The sequence below is a fragment of the Triturus cristatus genome, chromosome 3_1 (assembly GCF_964204655.1).
Source record: "Triturus cristatus chromosome 3_1, aTriCri1.1, whole genome shotgun sequence".
NCBI classification, from domain to species: Eukaryota; Metazoa; Chordata; class Amphibia; order Caudata; family Salamandridae; genus Triturus; species Triturus cristatus.
Genome location: NC_140583.1, coordinates 139,849,455 through 139,871,738, shown reverse-complemented (window position 1 = coordinate 139,871,738; position 22,284 = coordinate 139,849,455). Strand labels below are relative to the sequence as shown.

The following is a 22,284-nucleotide window of genomic DNA, read 5'->3' as shown; positions in this document are numbered from 1 at the left end:
TTTGAATGCAGGTAGGAAGCAACTTTGTTTTGGGTTCTTTGTGTAAGGGTTAGTTACTGTGGCCTCAGAGTCTACCACACGAGGATTGCTGCAGTGGAGTAATTCTCAAAGGAGACCCTGTAGCGAGAGGCCCAAGTGACTAGTATGACATTGCACCCAAATGACTCTTCAATATTTTAAATCCTTTGCACGGCAATTTAGCAGCAGTGCTCCTATGTATCCCTGGCCCTCGCTCGCTGTACCCGTCCACCTCAGTCTTTGGCTTGCAGACGTCAGTAGACTTGTTTAGAGTTCTCCGTGACATCAGTCGTGCAGGGGTTAAGCTTTCTGAACTTCATGTCGCGTACTATCGCTGTTGATAGCTTGATAATCTATCACGAATCCATAATGACTTCTGGTTTCCTAGTGGTTTCAAGTCACATGTTTCACAACCCTCAGTTGAGCGCCAGGAAACGAGTGGTATTTGCGCGCTATATAAATGTTAACACAACAAGTGCGTGGCTCATAGTACCCCTTGACAGTCACTACACCCTCCTACTTCTCAATAGTCAGCACGGTGTATCGCGGGGGGCTGGCATGATGAGGTTCCTACTCTGCTTCACTTTCTCCTTGTGATCCTTGTGGGGATTTCGGTAAGTGATGCTCAGGATTTTACTTTCTGTTCCTCCTTTCTTCGCCTTTCTCTCTTGCTCGGAGTCAAAGTCTGATGATCAGATTCAAGTAGCAGTCCCCAAAGAAATGAGTGCCAGTCCCCAACAACTGCAACCACCGGCACAAATTAAGCACTGGTTATCACACTGCCAGGCAAATTCATCCTGAGGGTTTTTGATCCGTTTGTAGTTTCCAGCAGTATTTGCACCGGCTAAAAGGTTCTTCCTCAGAAGGGAGTGCATTGAAAAAAGGATAATAACTGGAACAGTTTTGTTTAACAATATATATTTAACAGCTCGTTTTCTGAAATTAGTATTTGTTTGCCGCGCTTTCGATCTAAACATTTTTGTTTAAAAAAGATTTTGCACTAGAGGGTTTAACGATGGAGTCCTTAGTGTGACAGGCGTCGGTCACCTATGTACATTTATTTTCTGGTCTTACTGTAGCTGAAATAGATTTACATAATAAGTACCTGGCCTTTGTGGTGTTAATGGCAATTCTGAACTAACCACATATTGAATGTATACTTTGGTTCTCTGGTCACACTCCTTCAGTATCGCGACTCGGGCATGATATTGGGATGCACGTGCGATCTGTGCACTGCTGCTTTGCCTCTTAAATGGATGCATTCTATGCTGCGATGTTCAGTATTATCACTCTTTTTTTCTTCACTGACCGCAATAGCCATGCTATTGTGAAATATAAAGACTGCGTTACCACTGTCTTGTCATTACCACATATCTGCATTACCTCCATCTTGTGTTGTCTTTCAGATGATGGCCTTGGTGGCTGGGACTTTGGTGGATTTAATCAAGAATCTCCGCGCCTTCGCTGGGATCTTGGTGGTAAGTTCTGCTTCCCTTTAACACCCAGTATTTTGGCTTGCAAGTTCACCGTCTGGAGTTCTGGTTCAGATGCAACGCTGAGAAGATCACATTTGATATTGATTTGAAGAGTTTTATAGCGCGAACATGACCCTCACGGGTATCGGAGCACTTTACAATTGTTAGAGAGGATATAGTTATGCAATGAAACGTAAAAAATAGATTGAGAGCAATACAAGATACAGGAATACCCCAGGAAGAGGGTGGTGATCTTTCAATGTTATGGCCAATAGATTAAACAAGACAATCTCATAATAAGCAAATAGTAAAATTGGTGTCATAATCTAGAACAGTACAGTCTGTGGCAACACCCCAGCTGAGGGCAGAATCCTCTCCGTGTTAAGAGAATTTGATCAGGCATGACAAAAACGCAAAAACAAGCCGTGATCGTAATATCATAATCTAGGACAGTACAGGATCCATCAGGCAGCATCCCCAAGAAGGGGGGGGGGGGGTCTCCCCGTGTTGACACAGAGATATCAAAAGAGCAATAGCTGAACAGGCTACCAGTAACCGTAAGGCGTGGTTGATGAGGTACATTATACGATATATCTGATTATGGTAGGTTCACAGGGAATTACTTAACGTTCATAATAACACATAAGGTACACATAAATATAGAGAACTGTGAATGCGTTTTACCCCTTCCCCGCTCATGACGGAACCGCTCCGTCATGAGCCACGGTTGCCGTGTGCTCATGACGGAGCGGTTCCGTCATGCCACGACCGTTGGCGGCCGCTCCGCCCACGTGGCGCTGTTTCCCCGCCTGTGCGGGGGGACAACGCAACTGGGCGGAGTCATGACGGAACCGCTCCGTCATGAGCTCAGCTCAACCGTGGCTCATGACGGAGTGGCTACGTCATGAGCACAGCGCCACCGCGCTGCCCCCCCGCAGCCCCCAGCGCTGCGGCGGAATTCCCGCCGCAGCGAAAGGGTTAATGCAATTCTGCATGTTTGTGACCTCGAACTATGCATAAGCTTTAAATACACTACAAAATAAAGCCCACCCTGCCGTCCACACTAGATAAAGCTGCAGGCATGCCATCATCCCAGCTCCACAACCTCTCCATATGGAGCGAGCACGCTTTGAGGTTACGTCTTAAGCGAGGATGCAAACAGAGCAGTCGTTTTTACAGCGAGTCTTTTCAGTAGACTCCGTGTAGCGTTTCAACGATCTGGAAAGGATGCTCACATGAGTGTAACAGAAAAATTGGTCAAAGTCCTGCAGATTACCTTGGGAGGAAACGTTACATTCGTCTAACTATTAGTGCAGCTTCAATAGTGACTAAGGAATAGTGTAAAAAAAAAATTTTTTTATAGTTCTAAAATCTATTTTCTAAATCTATTTTCTTTTGTTTGCGTTATTTATCGAGGAAGGTTTTTAACACCTATCACACAGCAGGGGGGCCCCAAAATCTGAGCAGTTACTTTAGAAGCGACTACATGAATTTGTGATCCTGTGAAAGCTGATTTCGCCTCCCCAAAATTTTGTATGTTCATTTCATAGTTTTTGCAAGAACCAAGGGTGTCAGTGCTTCACATAGAGGGGGGATTTCTAGAGCATGTTGGAGGTGGTAGGGGATGTATTGCACGTACTGGGGTAAAAAGATGTACAGATTATGTATCTAGTCCACTTTGGGAACCACTCTCTATTCAATCAGGATACTGTAGAGAATCTCAAAATGTTTCCAAAAATTCTAGTAAGTTTCAGTAGTTTATGGTTAGTGCAATACTTCTCTCTACATGAATAATGTAACATGAAGCAAAGCGTAGCGCTGCTGCAGTTCACGCTCCAATGAAAACCAGGTTCTTGAGTGGCCCTGAGGAGGACTGCCGCCTTACAAATGTTTCTGACCGGATGTTCAACCGAGGTACATTTGGCAAGAGGAGTACAAACTGGAATCAAAAAGGTGGACTATAGAAGGTTCGATAATTGGGTATTTTACTTGCGACACCTGTTTTTTTAAGCTTTGTACGCTGAAGGCATCCTGTCTCGTGGATACTTAATTACCGAAAGCCCTTGCAAGCCATGAGAGCTACTTTTAACTCCACATAACCTTACTGGGAGTCGGTGCAGCTCACAGGGAGCAGCAGTTATTTGCGGCAAGAAGCGCATCTTTGTATTCAAGCACCTCCAAGACTCACTAGTTCAAAACGTATGTGTCTCTGGCGCATGCCGCACTATTTATAATATTGTAATTTAAGGGCTTTCAGATTATGAAGCGGATCAATATTTCAAGATGCTGAGCCTTTGGGACATGATTGGGTGCCAAGACTGCATTCTTGGGCTCTAGTGAAACTGTTCCGCAACACTTGCTGTGGGGAGACACTTGCCTCGCTTGGTTTGTATTATAGAGTTCATCTCGCTCGCTGCATGTCCTCTCTGGATCTTCTAATCTTTGGTTTCCTTCTGGTTTCTCTTGGACCAGTTGGGCTTGATATTTCCCACCAAAAGAAGCCTAAATCTGTGCTTTTCTGGCGTCACTTTGAAATGTCTTCGGATAATGTCTGCTGGACCGGCTGTCTTGGGGTCAGCTGCTGGACCGGCTGTCTTGGGGTCAGCTGCTGGACCGGCTGTCTTGGGGTCAGCTGCTGGACCGGCTGTCTTGGGGTCAGCTGCTGGACCGGCTGTCTTGGGGTCAGCTGCTGGACCGGCTGTCTTGGGGTCAGCTGCTGGACCGGCTGTCTTGGGGTCAGCTGCTGGACCGGCTGTCTTGGGGTCAGCTGCTGGACCGGCTGTCTTGGGGTCAGCTGCTGGACCGGCTGTCTTGGGGTCAGCTGCTGGACCGGCTGTCTTGGGGTCAGCTGCTGGACCGGCTGTCTTGGGGTCAGCTGCTGGACCGGCTGTCTTGGGGTCAGCTGCTGGACCGGCTGTCTTGGGGTCAGCTGCTGCACCGGCTGTCTTTGGGGTCAGCCGGACCGGCTGTCTTTGGGGTCAGCCGGACCGGCTGTCTTTGGGGTCAGCCGGACTGGCTGTCTTTGGGGTCAGCCGGACTGGCTGTCTTTGGGGTCAGCCGGACTGGCTGTCTTTGGGGTCAGCCGGACCGGCTGTCTTTGGGGTCAGCCGAACCTTTTGGGTTAGCCAAACCAACTGTCTTTGGGTTAGCCAGACTGACTGTCTTTGGGTCAGCGGGACTGCCAAATGAGGCCAAACACGTGACGAAATGTGCACCGTGCAAATGCTAGTAACAACACTGGCGAGCTAAAAAACGATGGATTGTAATGTGTTCAGGGTCGTTATTAGTGGTCCATATTAATTAATCCGTTTGCAACCATTACCTGTGCTCTGTCTCAGCAATGGACATCTGAGCAACGACCTTGGCCATTATCTCTACCAAGTAGCAACATTAGGGTCTGGTCTTGACCCTTTAAGGACGTTTTCAAAAATCCACTGTGCCTGACCCCACATCTGTATTTCGGGCCTTATCCTGCAGATCTCTTGATCTGAGTTATTTTTTAATATGCTGGTGCAAGCCTTTGAACTTTGTAATAAAAACAACAACTCACCTCCTTTAGGGCTCACCGAGCTGCAGATAGTGTGTTCAGGTACTGTCCAGATCTGGACCTAACTATCACCACAGTGAGGGGAACAGGTGCACATAAGCGGGAAAGAGGAAGAGTTAGAAGAGGGCCGAAAAAGAAAGAGGGGCATGCTTGGAGGCCTGTACAAGGGTAAGAGAAAATGGCAGGAAAAAACAGAATCGCAGACAATTTTTTTTATTTGTATTAAAGTGCAGCAAAACAAAAGGGCTGAGCTAGAAAGGTTCACAAAAAGTTATAAGAAAACAGCTGGGAAAAAAAAGTTTTGAGGAGGATGAAAGTAAATGTAAAGTTTCGAATAAAGAAACAATGGCACGAGGAAGAGACGTCAGAAAAAGTATTAAAAATCAAAGACCAGATTAAAGAAAAGAATGCAGGCAAATATCGGCATAGCTTGAAAAGAAGCAGACGCACAAAGGAAATGAATCAATCGAAACAGTAAAAAACAGAACAGGTGGTGCTTGTAACAGGTTACAACAGGAGCGTGACCTCACTCATACATTATTATTCACTATTGTATTTTATGTCGTAGCAGTCTTATCACGCTAGCAGATTTCGCATGCTATTCGTCTGACGGCCACTAGATGGCACTCCAGGAGCAGCATTCCTTTATTCAAACTTTGTATGACTAGTACTGTCTAGTGTTTTTGCTACTGCTGAACCAATTGGCCATCTGTCCAGTGTCAGTTGGAGAGCAACTTGACCTGCGACTTTGCTATCGCTCTTTGTGGTCCGGCATAAAAGCATAAACTTCGTAGGATGGCAGATCGATGCACTGCGTGCTTAGCCACCGAAAGCTATATCCTCCAAACATCAGTAATCCAAATTATGTAGACTTTCATGACGAAGACTTGGACTAGATTTCTTCCCCCAATCCGCACAACCCCACCCCCCAAAAAAAAAAAAAATACAATGCATACGCCATCCCCCCCACCCCCACCCCCCACCGCCACCCCCACCGCCACCCGCACCCGGAACCGCTGGAAAGCAATATAGGTTACCTCTATTAGCTGTAGGCCTTCCTACTAGACAAGCTCCCATTTCCAGTATTAATTACCAGTAGATTGTAGTATTTGAAAGTTGGCTAATATTGAAGTTCGGAATGATATGTGTATGTTTGTGCGCATATGTGTGTCTGTGTATTTATATGTAATGTGTATAGCTCAAAACAAAACCCTTTCAGGCATAGAGTGACGCATAGATTTTTTGGTGTGTGTGTTCACACACGGTTCATTGACTAAATATCGAGGGACATAATATAGAATGCCCAAAATATCGACTCCAAAATATAGAAGTACAGAATATAGAATCCCTATCTACAAACAGGTAAGTACTAAAATATCGATTCCAAAATATAGAATGTTAAAATATAGTTAGCTAAAATATCGAATTTTTAATGTATTAAACATAATATAAAAGTAATTAAATATTAAAAACAATTAAATAAAACATACTTAAAATAATATAAAAAAGCTTAAAATGTAAAAATAATAAATGTAATGTAAAAAAAATTTGAGATTTTGTTGGATAGTGAGAGCGTACAAATTACTATTCCCACTCCAGTGAGTGCAACAGTAGGAAAAACGTTGGATAGCGTAGGGGTAAAAATTACTATTCCCACTCCAGTGAGTGCAACAGTAGGGAAAGCGTTGGATAGCGTAGGGGTAAAAATTACTATTCCCACTCCAGTGAGTGGAACAGTAGGAAAAGCGTTGGATAGCGGGATGATCAAAATTACTATTCCCACTCCTGATAGTGCAACAGTAGGGAAAGTAATTTACTATTAAAATAAGATTACATTAATTATCAATACAAATAAAAAATTAATAAAAAATAATTACCAATTAGTAAAAATTAATTACCATTGGATTTTTTTTATCACCAATGAATAAAAATAATTACCAATTAATAATTATCAATACATATAAATAAAAATTATCAATCAATTATCAATACATATAAATCAAAAATATTTACTTTATTACAATTAATTTACTTCCCACCCAATTCCCCTATAAACCCACTCCTAAATATAAAAAATACAATTAACATAATCAATTAATTATTTAGCAATTAATAAAAAGTAATTGGCAATTAATAAAAAATAATTACCAATTAATAGTGATCAATTATCAATACACAAATAAATTAAGATTTAATTTATTACAATTAAATTACTTCCCACCCAATTCCCCTATAAACCCCAAAACCCGCTCCTATTAATAAAAAATACAATTAACATAATTATCAATTAATCAATTTATAAAAATGAATTACCAATGAATAACAATTAATTACCAATTAATAATTATCAATCAATTATCAATACATATACATAAAAATTAATATTTAATTTACTATAATTAAATTACTTCCCACCCTATTCCCCTATAAACCCACAACCCGCTACAGAATTAAATTACATATCATTTATTACTTTAAAAAAATTAAACATACATTACAAAAATAATACATAATTTAAACACATATACTACCATACATAACACTAATTTTTTTTTCCCGATATTATGGAAATCTATAGTTTTAAATTCGATATTATGGAAATCGATATTTCATACCCCAATTTCTGTCCTATCTATATTTTAGTAATTCGATATTCTGTGCTATCTATATTTTATAGTCTATATTCTGTCCTGTCTATATTTTGGATTCTATATTTTGGTCATTTACACACATCCTCACACACACCCCCCCCCCCCCACACACACACACACATCACACACACACACGCACACCTCACACACACATCCTCACACACCCCCTCCCCGTAGTTTGTAAAATCAAATTTGTATATCTATGTACACAGATCCATCACGGCGCTCCGTGAATCCACGTGCCGACATCAATGCTGTGATAAGCTGGTCACAACGCCAGTAGAAAGTTGCAGCTGCCTTTTTACATATTGGGGAACGAACCCCTGAATGACAATGCACATAAAATGTAATAGGGTTAGGGTAGAGATACCCTGACCCCATGGTTGTAATATGGAGGTCTGTGAAGGACCCATTATTGGCAAGAAGTTGCCCCAAAACTGTTTTCCCACTTGGGCGGAGTCGTCGCTCTGCCGCAACACTCCGCATGGCCTCCTGTGTAAAGTCACAGTGGAATCACAAATTTGGCCATAAATAAAAAAGAGAAGAAAAATTATAACCACTCGCAGGCCTTCTCAGATACTAACACACCCACGACCCATTCAGACACTCACTCACACAGACCCATTTACACCCCCACTCACACACCAACACAGACCCACTCTGACACTCACGCACTAACTCAGACCCACATGCACCGCCATACAGACACTTGCAAATCCTAAATGTGCTACCTTGTTTTGAATGTGTGCTTTTAATTTGTGGATCCATGACCGGGACTGCAAATCAAAACTTAAACGATCAATAATACAATTTTGTTATTAATGGACTTAAAAAACAAAACTATGCAGGTGCCCCATTTAAATCATAACTGCTCTAAAGAACGAAATATCCTAACTTCTTAGGCTTGGTAAAGCAAGTGTGTTTTTCAGGGAACTACAACTTAAAAAAACCAATCTGAAATCCTTGAAACAGATGAAGGCATTGTTAATCTATCACAGAGCAATCTCTTCTGTAACCCCTATGTCCTGTGGGATATTTCCTCTTCTCATGAGAGACTATGTTCCATTATTTAACTTAATATAAGTGAGCACATTCAGAAAGCCATGGTAAAGCTCCGCAAACAAGCACTCCCATACCCACTAACACACCCATAGGATCACTCACACACCCACTCACAAACCCATACAGCCACTTGCACACCCATTCAGACGCTAACAGAGCCACCCGTAAACCCACTCATAGACCCATACAGCCACTCAAACCCATTTGCACTCGCCAGTAGAGCCACCCACAAAACCATTATACACCCACAAAACAACTACACACCCAATCATAGACCCATACAGCCAGTCATACACCCACCCATACACTCATATCCACTCAACAACACATAAAGCCATTCACACACCCATTCTCTTAGATTACAGTTACAAATATAAAATAAAAACAACTTGGATTCACTAAAAAAACAAAGGTTACAGAGACATTATAGCTGGGTTATTTTTTTTATATATAGAAAGTCACTGAAAAAAGCAAACGTTGCAGGGACGTTCTAGTTAGGCTCAGATTGTACCTGCACAAAACCATAAATTCAGCTGTTAGTTACCTGAGCTAACTATAACTTACGCTCCCACAATGCACAGCTTATGACCTCGCATATTAAATCACTCATGACATGGTTGGTGACATCACTGATGACCTCATCCACAGAGCCACTCACAAATCAACCCACACAACCACTCGCACACCCATAGAATGACTCCCACCCATTCACAAATGCATACAACCACTAGAACACTCACGCAACCACTCATACACCCACTTATAGAGCCATACAACCACTTACACACCCACTCACACAGTTACTCAAACACCAAGTCCTACAACTACTTACCCACTCACACTCTAATCTTCAACTCATACACTCTTTCACACATCCATACAACCACTCACATATCCAATCTCACACACCCATACTAGCTTTCAGACCCAAAAAAGCACTCCGCCACCCATTAACAGACCATTCACAAACTAACTTGCATATCCATACAGCCACTCTCATACCCACCTACAAATCCATACAGCTACTAAAACACTCACTCAGACAGTGACACAGCAACACAGATGACATATGTTAGAAACATACACTCCGTAGTAGAGAACAATTAATAATTTACCTTATGCAGTAGCTCAATATAGAGGTATAACTGTCATAAACTATTATGAAACACTTACACTCACTGGTTGATGTCATGAGTGATGTCAAAAGCAGTGCAATATACGGGCGTAAGTTATAGTTAGCTCAGGTAACTGCTGAAAATTTCTATGGTTTTGTGCATGTTTACAATCTGAGCCTAATTATAACCTCCCTGTAATCCTTGTTTTTTTGTGTGAATATATATATATATATATATATATATTTACGAAGAGATTGTTGCGAACCTCCGCTCTCCTTCCTATCGACGCCGGTGCCAGCCTCAGTCGCAACTCCGTTTTAAGTATTTTCAGTGTGGATATACTCCGAGAAATCTCAGTAAATAATCCGGCGGCACACCCGGGACAAAACAATAAGTTTATTATTGTTTCAAACGAACAGAACTACGCGTTTCGGCGAAGCCTTTGTCAAGTTAGTGACCCGTGCCCAAATTCCCCTAGAAATACAGGTCATGGTTGATAGATAGTGAGGAAATACTGTCGCGATCAAACATTTCATTTGTTTACATTTTCGTCATTTAGAATAGTCCATGATAACACATTCAAATAATAAATATACAGTTATTTGCAAGTCCATCAAACAGCAGAACATAATCAATTAACATATTCATATGATGTCTTACTAATAGCACACATTCATGTACACAATGAACACTAAATGATAGATAGTGAAAAAATACTATCGAGCTCCACCATTTCAATTGTGTATGTTTGTACGATTCAAAATAATCCATGATAATGTCTAGAAATTGCTAATGATTATAATGCTATTCATGCAATTATTTTTCAATTCATCCGACAATGTGAAATAATAATACTGTCAATTTAACAAATTGATACAATGTCTCACTGAAGGCACAAAATCATACATGCACCAGGTAAAGGTACCCAGTGTACACCAATGACATATTCCCATAGAAATAATTTCTGATACATTATATGGACGTTCTTCGTAAATCCTAAACATTTAGATTAGGTTAAGACAAGTCACAATACCGGTTATCCATATATCAATGCAATATCTCCCACATGTGACACAACTTATTAATTGTTGTCCTTAAATTTGATGAACCATAAAACGAGAAGTCCTAGGGTGCTTGGATGAGGTATCCACCTGGTTCTAAGGTGCTTAAATAAATAACGGGTAATGTACCCCGACAATATTTCAGAGACAATTACTTATAATTGTAAATTGTGAATGTAGATAACGGGTAATGTACCCCCACTCTATTCTAAAGATAGTTTCATGTTGTTTATCATAGCCTCAACAACATGTCGACATTATCTCATAATTAAAATTATATATTCAGATAACCAATGGAGTAGATGGATAGATAATTACAGCGATAACTTGTTCTACCATTTGCTAAAATAAGGAAAGAGAGGGGGATATTACGGGGCAGGGCCATCAACTGTTCGTGATAAGGATCGTGAGAAATAGAATCTATTTCAATACCTACACCCAGTGAAGATAGAAAAAAGAAAATTAATGCGATAAAAACTAAATGTCACCGGAGGGTGGGACAACCTATTATTAAGCTAAACCTAGCTATAGATAAACAATAATATAATAACCTAATATCATCTCAGGTCATTCTTACACTGTGCCCTTTGCTCCGGTATTAAAGGAAAGGTGTAAAAATGTTATATGAATGTGAGGACACGCTCGGGGAAAAAAGTTCTAAGTCCCTATATGAGTGGCCAGTTCTTCACCATAATTCAATCCCATTAGGAATCTTAGAATTGAGTTCAATGATGTACTTTGACTCAGTAATTCTCAGAAGTTTCTCGCGATCTCCCCCTCTTTGGAGGGGTAAGATCCTGTCAATGCCATAGAATTTGACCAATTTAGCATTACTTTGATGTTTCTCTTGGTAATGCCTCGCAACGGGGTAATTGAGGTCAATATTGGTCACAGCTCTCATGTGTTGTAGAATGCGGGTCTTAAGCTGTAGTTTCGTGCTGCCCACATAGTTCAAACCGCAGGGGCATTCCAGGACATAGATGGTATAGTCACTGGTGCAGGTTATAAATTTATTGATCTTTTTTCTATTTTTTCCTGCGATGTAACTGTCACGGTTTTTGCTGTGCTCACATGCTTTGCACGAGCCACATTTCTTGAAACCCCTGGCACTTCCTAGCCAAGTAGTGTTCTCAGGAGTATTCTGATAGCTGTGCACCAGTTGGTCTTTAAGTGATTTGGATTTTTTATATGTTATTAAGGGCGCAGGGCCTATCTCAGTGCCAATGATAGGATCTGATTCGAGTAATCCCCAGTGTTTCTTCATGAGATATCTTAGAGTATTCGATCTGCTATTGTAGGTGGTAATTAACCTGGGGATGACTGTCCCTTTCTCTTTCTCCCCTTTCTTTTGTGAAGAGAACAGTGCCTCATTGCGTGGTATATTCAACTTTTTTTACAGCTATTGAGATCACTTTGGGCAAATAGCCTCTTTGCTCGAATCTCTTTTCCATAGTGTGTTTTTCTTTCGCAAAACCACTTTCGGTGTTACAGTTCCTTCGAGCCCGAAGGAACTCTCCAAAGGGAATGCTGTTACGGAGTGGTGTGGGGTGATTACTGTTTGCATGTAGTAGGGTGTTCCCTGAGGTTTCTTTGCGGAACAGAGTGGTGACTATTCGATTATTTTCTATATTGATGGCTACATCCAAAAATTCCAAGTGTGAGGTACTGATGGAATGTGTGAAGGACAGATTGAGATTATTGTCCCCCAATTTATTTATGAATTCCTTAGCCAGATCTAGGGGACCATCCCAAATCAGGAACAGGTCATCAATATACCTGATCCAGATTGGGATGTGTTGTACATACTGCTCATTTTCATCTACCCATACAATACACTCCTCCCAGCACCCTAGGAAAAGATTCGCTAGGCTGGGCGCGAAGGATGTTCCCATCGCCGTACCTGTCTTTTGGCGAAACAATGTTTTACCAAAAATAAACATATTTTTCTCCAAACAGAAAAGCATCATTTTTTCCAACATTTGGGTGTGTTCCCATAGTGATATGTCTTTGTTTCAAAAAATACATACAAGCCTCCACACCCTTTTGCTGATCAATAGATGTGTACAGGGAACACACATCAAGTGCTATCATATGATAGTTATTTTCCCATGTGATGTCATGTATTCTGCGTAGAAAATCCGTACTATCTCTGCAATATGATCGTAGTTTAGTAACATGTGGTGCAAGAAAGAGATCTAGGTATATTGCGGTGTTTTCCAATAGTCCTCCGTTTGAAACAATAATAAACTTATTGTTTTGTCCTGGGTGTGCCGCCGGATTATTTACTGAGATTTCACGGAGTATATCCACACTGAAAATATATATATATATATATATCTCCTAGTGGCATAGTTAGTTAGGTCTGCTTTTCCACAGAGTATTTTTTTTGGTTTGCTAATAACTTTGGCCCCGTTTGATGAATCTTCACAAAACTTTGAAAAAAAAAAAGTGTGTTCACCTCCGCTCCTTTCTGGGATGTTTTGGGTTGATTAGTCAAGTGGAAGGAGGGGTGGGGGGGATGATACATTTTTTTTAAAAAAGGGGGGCCCACAATGCAAAATCCCCATGCATTTTCCATAGACTTTTTTTAGACCAGATTACAGCAAAAATTAGTAAACAGAATTACAAAAAATGTCAGGAAGCTAGGTCTTGGTCCACAGATTGTCTTTTTTGTGATTTGGTGTAAATCCTTTACGTAGTTTTAAGAAATTAAGGGGCAGAAATAATTGTATATCTGGACGGTTGGGTCTGTGAGATTCTCGAAACTAGAGATTTGCACAAGGCGCTTTATTTCCCTTCAGCCATTTCGCTCCCGTGACAGTCAGACTCCTGTGGGAGCAAGCACTTTGATCGGCTGCTAGCAACATAGGAAAAATGTTGCTAGCAGCCATTACAGGTCTCAAGAACTTAGTTCCTTGTTCCGAAATGAAAAAATACAAACTAGTGTAAGTGATGCCCTGGCCACCTAGGCCACATAGGGAGGGAGGGGAGACCCAGAGGTACACCGCCCCCCGGGGCCAAAAAAGAAAAAAATCTTCAAAAAAAGTCTCTATCCCACTAGACTCTCACAGGATCGAAAGAAAAATAAAATGGCAGCTGGAATGCATTTAAATAGCTTCTGCCCCTTCAGAGTCCAGCCTGGGGCTGAATTCATTTAGGGGAGAGGCGATGCATGGACCCCTCCCCTAGCCTCCAGAGGCCCGTGGAACCCACCCTGGGGCAGAAATGTGTTTATATGGGAAGGAGGCCGCGTGGACCTCCTCCCTGAGCCATTAATGGCCCTGGGGACCCCATCCCCCAAAGCTGGCTTAGTAGCTATGTTCCAGGGAGCGCACCCCCAGGACCTAGCCGTTTCCCAGCCAGAATTGGCACGGACAGGGAATTCTGTGTTTGCTCTCGCTTGATGGGTGCATTTTTTTAAATTTCCTGTCAAGTGGGATCAAACACAAAGTACACTTCTAGCTGGATGGAGCTTTAAAAAACAGGCCCTGCCTAGTGGGAGCTACCATTTGATCTGTTACCCTGCTGCACCAATGTAGGCACGGAAGCTGATCAAAATATTCCTTCTGTCCGCTGGGAGGAGCATTAGGAGCTACTCCTTATTAGCCGAAGCAATGCTGGCCCCCAATGAGAGAATGGTGAGTGCCCTGGGTGGGCACCAGGGCACCCACCTTTAACCGTGAAGGGCCCTGGGTGATGGGGATCCCTGGGAATTGTAATGATCCGGAGAGGGGGGCTGCGAGCCCTTTTCCCCTTAAAAATGAAGAGGTCCCTGGTGGATGGGTCCAGGGGCTGAAATTGGCCTGGGTAAGGGGGTGGGGGGAGTATATGCACCTTCCCCTAAAAATTATGCTGTTCCCAGGAGGATGGGGGTCTCTGGGGATTAAATCTGCCCAGGGATAGGGACACACATGCCCCCCCCTCCCTCTAATTGAATGTGTCTCCAAGGGATAGGTCCCTGGGCCTGATAATGGCTCAGGGAGAGGGGCTGCATAGCCCCCCCTCTTTTAGAGATCTGTAGCACTGGGTGAGGACTGGCTCCATGGGGCGATAATAGCTCGAGGAGGGAGGGCCCCAGACCTTTATTTTTTAGAAATGGCCCTGGGGTATGTGTCCCCAAGGCATAACAAGGATTTAGGACGGGTGGGTGGGGGTGCAGCCATCCCTCCTCTTTTAAATTATATATATATATGGCCATGAGAAATGGGATTTACCCCAAACCTTCCCCTTTAATTAAAAAAAAAAAAAGGCATTTATCCAGACCGTATGACCACGGCGCGTGGCCGAAGGCAGTGTGGGGTTGGCTGCCTTTGGGGGGGTGGGGAGATGGCCACAGGGCCTGGCCCCCGGCCAGGCCTTGTAGCCAACTGCCCCACTGGGGTTAGCTGCATTATAGAAGCCAACCGGGCACAGCCGAAGGCTGTGCACAGCGGGGGTTGCATTTACCTATGGTAACTAAATATTTCTATGTTAAAAGTTATGTAAAAGATTACGCTATGCCTATCCTGGCATAACGGCCAAATAGAATTTATGGTTGGCTGATGGGTGAACTCTGAGAGGTACTGATCTCAAGTTAGGCAGCTTTTCACTCTGTAATGCGAGGTGTACACTGAATGATTTGAAATGTACTGCACCATTATCTATATAAATAGCATCATAGAAAATATGGGTATTGTGAGTTAATGAAAATGGTAACTTAATGCAATGTACAGAATGGAGTTGTGCAAATTGAGGGATAAAAAAGGCAGATTTCCCGTATACAAGGAGTATCGGACCTATATTATGTTAGCATGATGCATCTACACATACACTCCCTGTTTGCTATATATGCTTTTGCTTGGAGGAAACTCGTTTATTTCCTCCCTGTATATCTATTGCTAAAAGAGTAGGCCGAGAACCATACAGACGCCATCTTCTTAACATATGCTCGAGCACGGGCCGTGATCACGCGCTGATCATGTGCCGTTGTCAGGCCCCAGTTCATCTGAGTTACTGGTAGCAGCTGAAGGTAGGCTGTTTACTCGACTGTTCTAAGACTCAAGGTCGCATCTGGCTTTCGGGGTGATAAGCGCATTCCTGGAGGCACCGTGTCTACACTCCCAGGCACCAGGACAAAAGGGAGTCACCCCTTCTGACCTCATCAATAATAGATAGTCAAGCCTTTGTACTGGTCTGATGTGTGCCATATATGGTCCTTTCCTGGAGCTCGAGGGCCAACTGGTGGTTTTCCTTTTATAGTGATTGTATGTGTTATTTTGCTTAATTAAAGATTGAACCTTCACTTTTTTTTATTTTTTTTTAAACAAACTTTATTAGGTCACAGAACAAAATGCAGTCAATCCCCGTCCCCCATAGTCCTCCCCCCAGCCAAATCAGGACATCTTGCAATAATCACCCCAGCACATAAGCTACATCTGTACAGCATTCACCCCAATAATGTCCGTGCTACTAGGTAGTGCATCCACAGGAGTAATCCACCATGAGTGTGCGAGACAGCCAAAATACCCCCCACCCCATCTCCCAACATCCCCCCCAACGAGCCCCTCCTCCCTACCCACCCACCCAAGCATGTCGCCCGTACCTATCAGAAGTACATGTACATCAAAACCTCAGTCACCACCCGTCGAGTCCGCCTCCCGGCAATCCCAACAGACAGTACCGCAAGAGCAGAGGGGGGAAGCCCTGTATAGTGCACTCAAGGAACCGGGGTCCCGTCATCCCCCACCGGATCACCCCCATAACCGAACATTTGAACAAGTCCAGGAGAGCCATCCATGCCCGGGATTGAACCTTCTTCACTGCCAACTGATTGATTATTTGGTAATGGTATTGGGACTATTGGTAGGTATAGTCCTTTAGTTTATTTTTATGGTACATCAAAATCTTTAAATAATTGGATATTTGTGTGCCTTTGATGTATGCTGTTCTTCTTTTAAGGTGGTCTACTATTCATTTGCCATCATTGGCATCGAGCTTTTCCAAGGTGCTGTCGTGCCACCAGGAAATGGAAGGTAAGGTTCTTACTAGCAATGCAATCATTGTACAGATTCAACAGTATGACTTTGTAAATGTTAGGAATGCTAAAATAATTATCTTCCAGCTTAAATGTAGCAAACATTCTTGCATAGGCTGTGGATCGTCTAGGTGACATGGATTTCCACTAGAAGGGAGGGCTACAAGAATCAACTAATGTTGCAAGGATTCTTCTCAGGAACAGAACTACGCTTGGGGCCACAGAACATTGGCATGCAGGGAGTGAGTCACCATACTACCTCAGTAGCTATGAGCCAGAGTCTGATTAGCTATAGTACCTCACATGTCCTAACCTTTCCAGAGAAACAAGTGAGCTGGCACCCCAGAACACAAGACACTCCTCTCCGGGATCGCGGTAACAGGACACACCCTTTCGCTCTTTCACTTGTCCACAATAAGAATAAAAAGAGACAAGGAGGATGTTTTGTATATTTATATAAATTATCGTGCTCTAAGATGCAGTATTTCCTTAACAATTAGAAGACAAATGGGTAGCAAAAATGTCGATAGCATGGTTAAAAAACCATATACCATTAGAAAAGCCCTTTCATGTTATAAGACAGTGTAGCCTAACCTCCCCACCCCCTTCTACTAAAGCTAAATGATTAATGATTATATATGGAAGATCTCTGGGATGAGTGGCAGACTCCTTACCTTTGCACACATAGATTGACGATCTACATCTCAGCTGACGTAGTAATCTTGCCTCAGGACCTTCGCTCAGTGTATTTTTTTTAGAACTCTCGTCCTTAGTTATGACAAGACACGTGTACTCACAAACATCCGCTGCATTGCCTAAATATCCCACCAGAGAGAATAACAAGGGCCATTGTTGTTTGAACTAGTCTATGGTGTTCAGACTAAATACCACCAAAATAATGGAACGCGAAAACTTATGCAGGTTCTGTGTGAAAATACAACGTGGCACAAAACAAGCATGTTAATGTAGCAACGTATGCAAAAGAAATGCGGCCTACAACGTGTACAACTAGGATAACATAGGGAACATAACAATGGGCCATGCAAGAAACACACAACACTTACTTGTGGGAAGGTGCAGACCATATCTAGAAAGTTGGCTTTTTGGTTGACTGTGTTGTCAACCCCGAGGCTCTGCAAATGTAGTCTACAATGGAAGCCAGTTTCATGACTATTTGTATCAGATCTGGTGTGCTAGTTTTCATTGCTCATTGTGCTAGCCTTGATAGGGGACTGGAATCTTTTGGAAATCTGATGCTCATCATAGGAAGTAGGTGTTCTTTTTGAGGTAGCAAACCTGTAGTGGTATTGATGTTGCTACATGTTGTGGGAACCAAAATGTATGCACAAGACCATCCGGAGGAGTCTGCTCTAAAATATAAAACTGAGATTAGGCCTCCAGATCCTCATGAGTTGGAGGCAGGAAGGTGCATCGGGCAAGATTATTCAGAGGTTTATGAGGTGTTGTAATTTGTGTTACAGCACTACCGTCATTTATTAATATACACTCTGGGCTATGGACAGTAGGGCCCCAGTCATTTCCTCCACTGGTGTAAGTTCATGAATCGTCCTTTCTTGTCCATATTTTCAATGGACAAATTCTTGTAACTATGCCCCCCAACAGTTCAACCCCACAACCTTCAAGAGCACCTGAGAGACATTGTCAAACAAGTGACAGAATGTTTCTTGAGGCCAAACTATAGTACAAGTATGTGGGTGTCTCACAATTCAGCTTTTATTTTTCTGAGACTTCTATAGGACTTATTCACAATGTTCTATCTTAGGAAATATATGTATGTGGGAACTTTTTCAGGTTTTTCAGGCCACTCAAGGGTTGCTGGGATTGTGTCAACTCAAGCTGTTTACCACTGGGTTTCTGGTTGATCAGGGGTGATACCCCGAAACCGGTCCTCTAATGCTTGTCTGCTTCAGTGAGGACCCAGCTTGGCAGTTCGGTCTTGACTGTTCCCATGAGGAGCAGGGTCCAGACTGATTTGCATGTGACTGGGTCCAAACTTGGGTGGCGTAGTGAGCAAAAGAACGATGGATTTAGGCCCAGATCTCTGTACTGGGGTGAATGTATGACATTGTTCTGCATTCTGTCCATCAATTGTTCTTTTTGCATTTTTCACTCCGAGTGGGACAGGTATGCCCAGACATGGGTCCCATGCTCTCCATGCCACTAGAGTCAAGCTATCTTGGCTGATGAGGGGTAAAACCCTGAAACCGGTCCTAGGATGCTTGTTTTCAGTCCAGGGCGGACCTGGCTTGGCAGTTCGGGCTGGACTGTTCCCATGAGGCACAGGTTCAAGACTGATTTGTATATGGCTGGGTCCAAACTGAAATGGCATGGTGAGCAAAAAAACGATGGATCTCTGTACTGGGGTGAATGTATGACATTGTTCTGCATTCTGTCCATCAATATTTCTTTTTGCACTTGTACATTAACGGTTTGTCAATAAAGACTGTCTAGTATTGGACATTGGCAATCATTCAATGGTAAGAGGCATCATTGTGTACTGTTCTCATCCCGCAGCGCTGCTATAAACTCAACTAACAACCTCACCAGCCAATGTGGCACCTTTGAGCAGTTGGAGTATTGGCCAAACAACTTCGATGATTTTGCTGTAAGTATGGCTGTGTTTGTTTTTGTTGTTGTTGCTTTTTATCTTCTAGCTTGCAGTCTTGCACTTTAGATTTCTCCCTGGCAGTTTCCGGCATGCTATGCTTCCCTCTTTCTCTATATCAAGTAGTGCCCTTGTGTAGAAGGCTTTTGTTTTTGCAATGAGTACCTGAGAGATTTTTTTACCCTCATCTTGGATCTTTAAGAAAGTTCTAAGGATCTTACTCTGCATAGTGCCTCATCACCATTTAGACAATGGAACATAAATAGCACCTCTACGAATTTAAGGTAATCCTGCGCGTATTACAGTTCGAATCCGTGTTGAGGAAGCTCCCACAGGTCTAAAAAGTCTGGGAATGTCGGACTAGGAATCCAAAATGATATACAGTATAGAAGGCCGTTGGGTGACCTGTACGCAAGTTTGGAACAAGTCACATCCCTCGGGTGGGAGCCGTGCAACATCTATCTTGGCGGTTTTGCAGCATCCTTGCTGCTGTGTGACCTTTTCAAATCTCTTGAATCCGGTATTCTGCGGTCTATTTTTGTGTTGTATTTTTCGACAAGTACTTGAAAATCTTGCTAAAGTTCCTTGTGCCTCAGAATAGCAGAGGATTGGAACTGTTCTGTACACACCTTTACTAAAATGACCGGTTTCTTATTAAAGACCTCTAAGAAACTCTAGTATTGAAAAGTCGAAGTCATGCAGAAGGTTTTGTGGAAGTTAATACAAAAATACAGGAGCGCCTAAACAGAGTTAGTAGAACTTTAGCAACTACATGGTTTTTCTTTCCAACATTTGTTTTCTAGCACTTGCTTCCCCAATTTGCCTTTTCATAGCACTTTAAATAATTTGCTTTAACTACTATGTGGGTGAGTGGATATCTATTAGTACCCACTGGCAACTGTTTCTCCAAACTGGCTTTGCTGAACAATATAGCCCGCACCAGATGGTACAGAGTATTTGGCTTACAAGTCTGTCGGTGCTCTGTGTTGAACGTACCTGATATGGCCTGCCGCCTTAATGTACAGCCAAGCTACCTTGGCAGCCTTCTCCGTGCCCCTCTGACCCTCGAGGTCCAGATCTGTCTTGCAGCTGAGGAATCAATAAATGACATCTTTTTCCCTCATCGTTTCTCTTTTTGTTCTCTTGACCCCCAGGCTGCTCTTGTGACCCTGTGGGATGTGATGGTGGTGAATAACTGGCAGGTGTTCCTGGATGCCTTCTCGAGATACACCACACCGTAAGTGCTGCCCGTCCTACTGCTTCATTGTTCTTTCCATATAGGAATGTATATGTGCATGGCTGCATGCATGAAGCTTTTGGCTTACAGGTTTAGCCAATAGAAACTCATTACATGGCACCTTTGGATCCAAGCCCTGGTAATGTACCTAGCACTGCTTTCAAACCGGTTTCCCCTCTGCAGCAGTGGTGCTAGAAGCTACTAAAAAGTGACAGTGCTGTTTGTGTGCATGTAAGGGGTGTGAGTCGGTGTCAAAAGTGCATTTACAGGGTATACAGCAAGAAAGGAGAAAAGACTAAAATGCTATGTATAAAGAAATGAGATTAACCAAATAAGCATACTGTAGTTAGCGCTGTTACTTGATTTTTACTACTGCACTTTTGCATTGATCCATTTATAGGAGACTCCGCACTATTCCCTCAATGCCAAGTTTATGGCAGATTGTAATGCATTGGCATTCCTATAGCACTTTCATGGTTTCTCCCTTGCAAGGCCTAGCATGCTTTCTGGGTTGTTGAGGAGGTAGCTTGTGCTTTTGAATCATTAATCTAGCGATTCGACCCATGACCAGATCATGAAGTGCTCTGAACTACATCTGGTTTCTAGGCGCTCTTCTTGAGAAGGGATCCTCTTCCCTCATCTGCAGACTGAGCAGCAGGAAGTGAATACATAACTGCGGACCTGACACCCCTCCAAATTATCAACTGTCAACGTTTACTAGTAGTTCCTTCCCAGTAGCTCGTTTGTGAATGCAAACACTAGTGTGGTCATATTATTCCGACTTGTAGACCACCAAACTTGCGATCGGGGTAGGATCATGTTGCTGTGAACTGTGTGGTCCGGCTGCGGATGCTCGAGGACCCTGTGGTGCTGGGCTATCTCCTGGTGGCCTCTTTTGCTTTGCGGAGAATAAGGAGCAAACCGGCTTTGATTCATGGAGGGTGCAGGGGAGAATACATGTCGGTGGTGAAAGGTTTCTGGGTTTATTCTGGAGTTTTCCATCCTTAACCCATTGCCCCATTTCCCACAGAGTATGCACAAGTATTAGAATAGCTTCTATGTAGAATCCTCATCCTCCTCTTTGGCCTCTTACTGAAGATATTTGGTATTTTCTGACCCCTCTCAGTACATTTGGATGATCCAAATTGTCTTTCTATATCTGGCCTGTTCTCTTTCTAGAATGGCCGAACCTTTGACACGTTTGGAAGATTGGCTGCTGAATTCCTGCGCTCGCCTGTTCAATGAAATCATATTACTCGGCCTACCCGTGTTCACTGTTGACAGACCCCATAAGCGTGTTCCGTTTTTCAGAGTCTGTGTTAGGAAACCTCTCGAATAATGGTCACATCTATTTTCCAGTGTGACAACAGTTGTGAAAACTACTCTGTTACTTTCTAGATGTGCAGAAGACCCTCTAACCCTACTCTGCGCATACAGCATGTTCTGACCTGGACAGGCTCACCTACGGAGACACTAGCG

At 42.9% G+C, this 22,284-nt stretch overlaps 1 protein-coding gene across 2 annotated transcripts in view; it reads left to right on the top strand.

Moving 5' to 3' along the window:
- The window catches only part of TPCN2 (two pore segment channel 2), a 261,921-nt gene that overhangs the window by 221,913 nt on the left and 17,724 nt on the right, over positions 1-22,284 (top strand). For both annotated transcript variants that reach the window (XM_085643579.1, XM_085643578.1), the window contains 4 exons: positions 1,425-1,496; positions 16,867-16,940; positions 19,478-19,568; positions 20,723-20,805. In XM_085643579.1, coding sequence (XP_085499705.1) covers positions 1,425-1,496; positions 16,867-16,940; positions 19,478-19,568; positions 20,723-20,805 — 320 coding nt within the window. The remainder of the gene's footprint in view (positions 1-1,424; positions 1,497-16,866; positions 16,941-19,477; positions 19,569-20,722; positions 20,806-22,284) is intronic.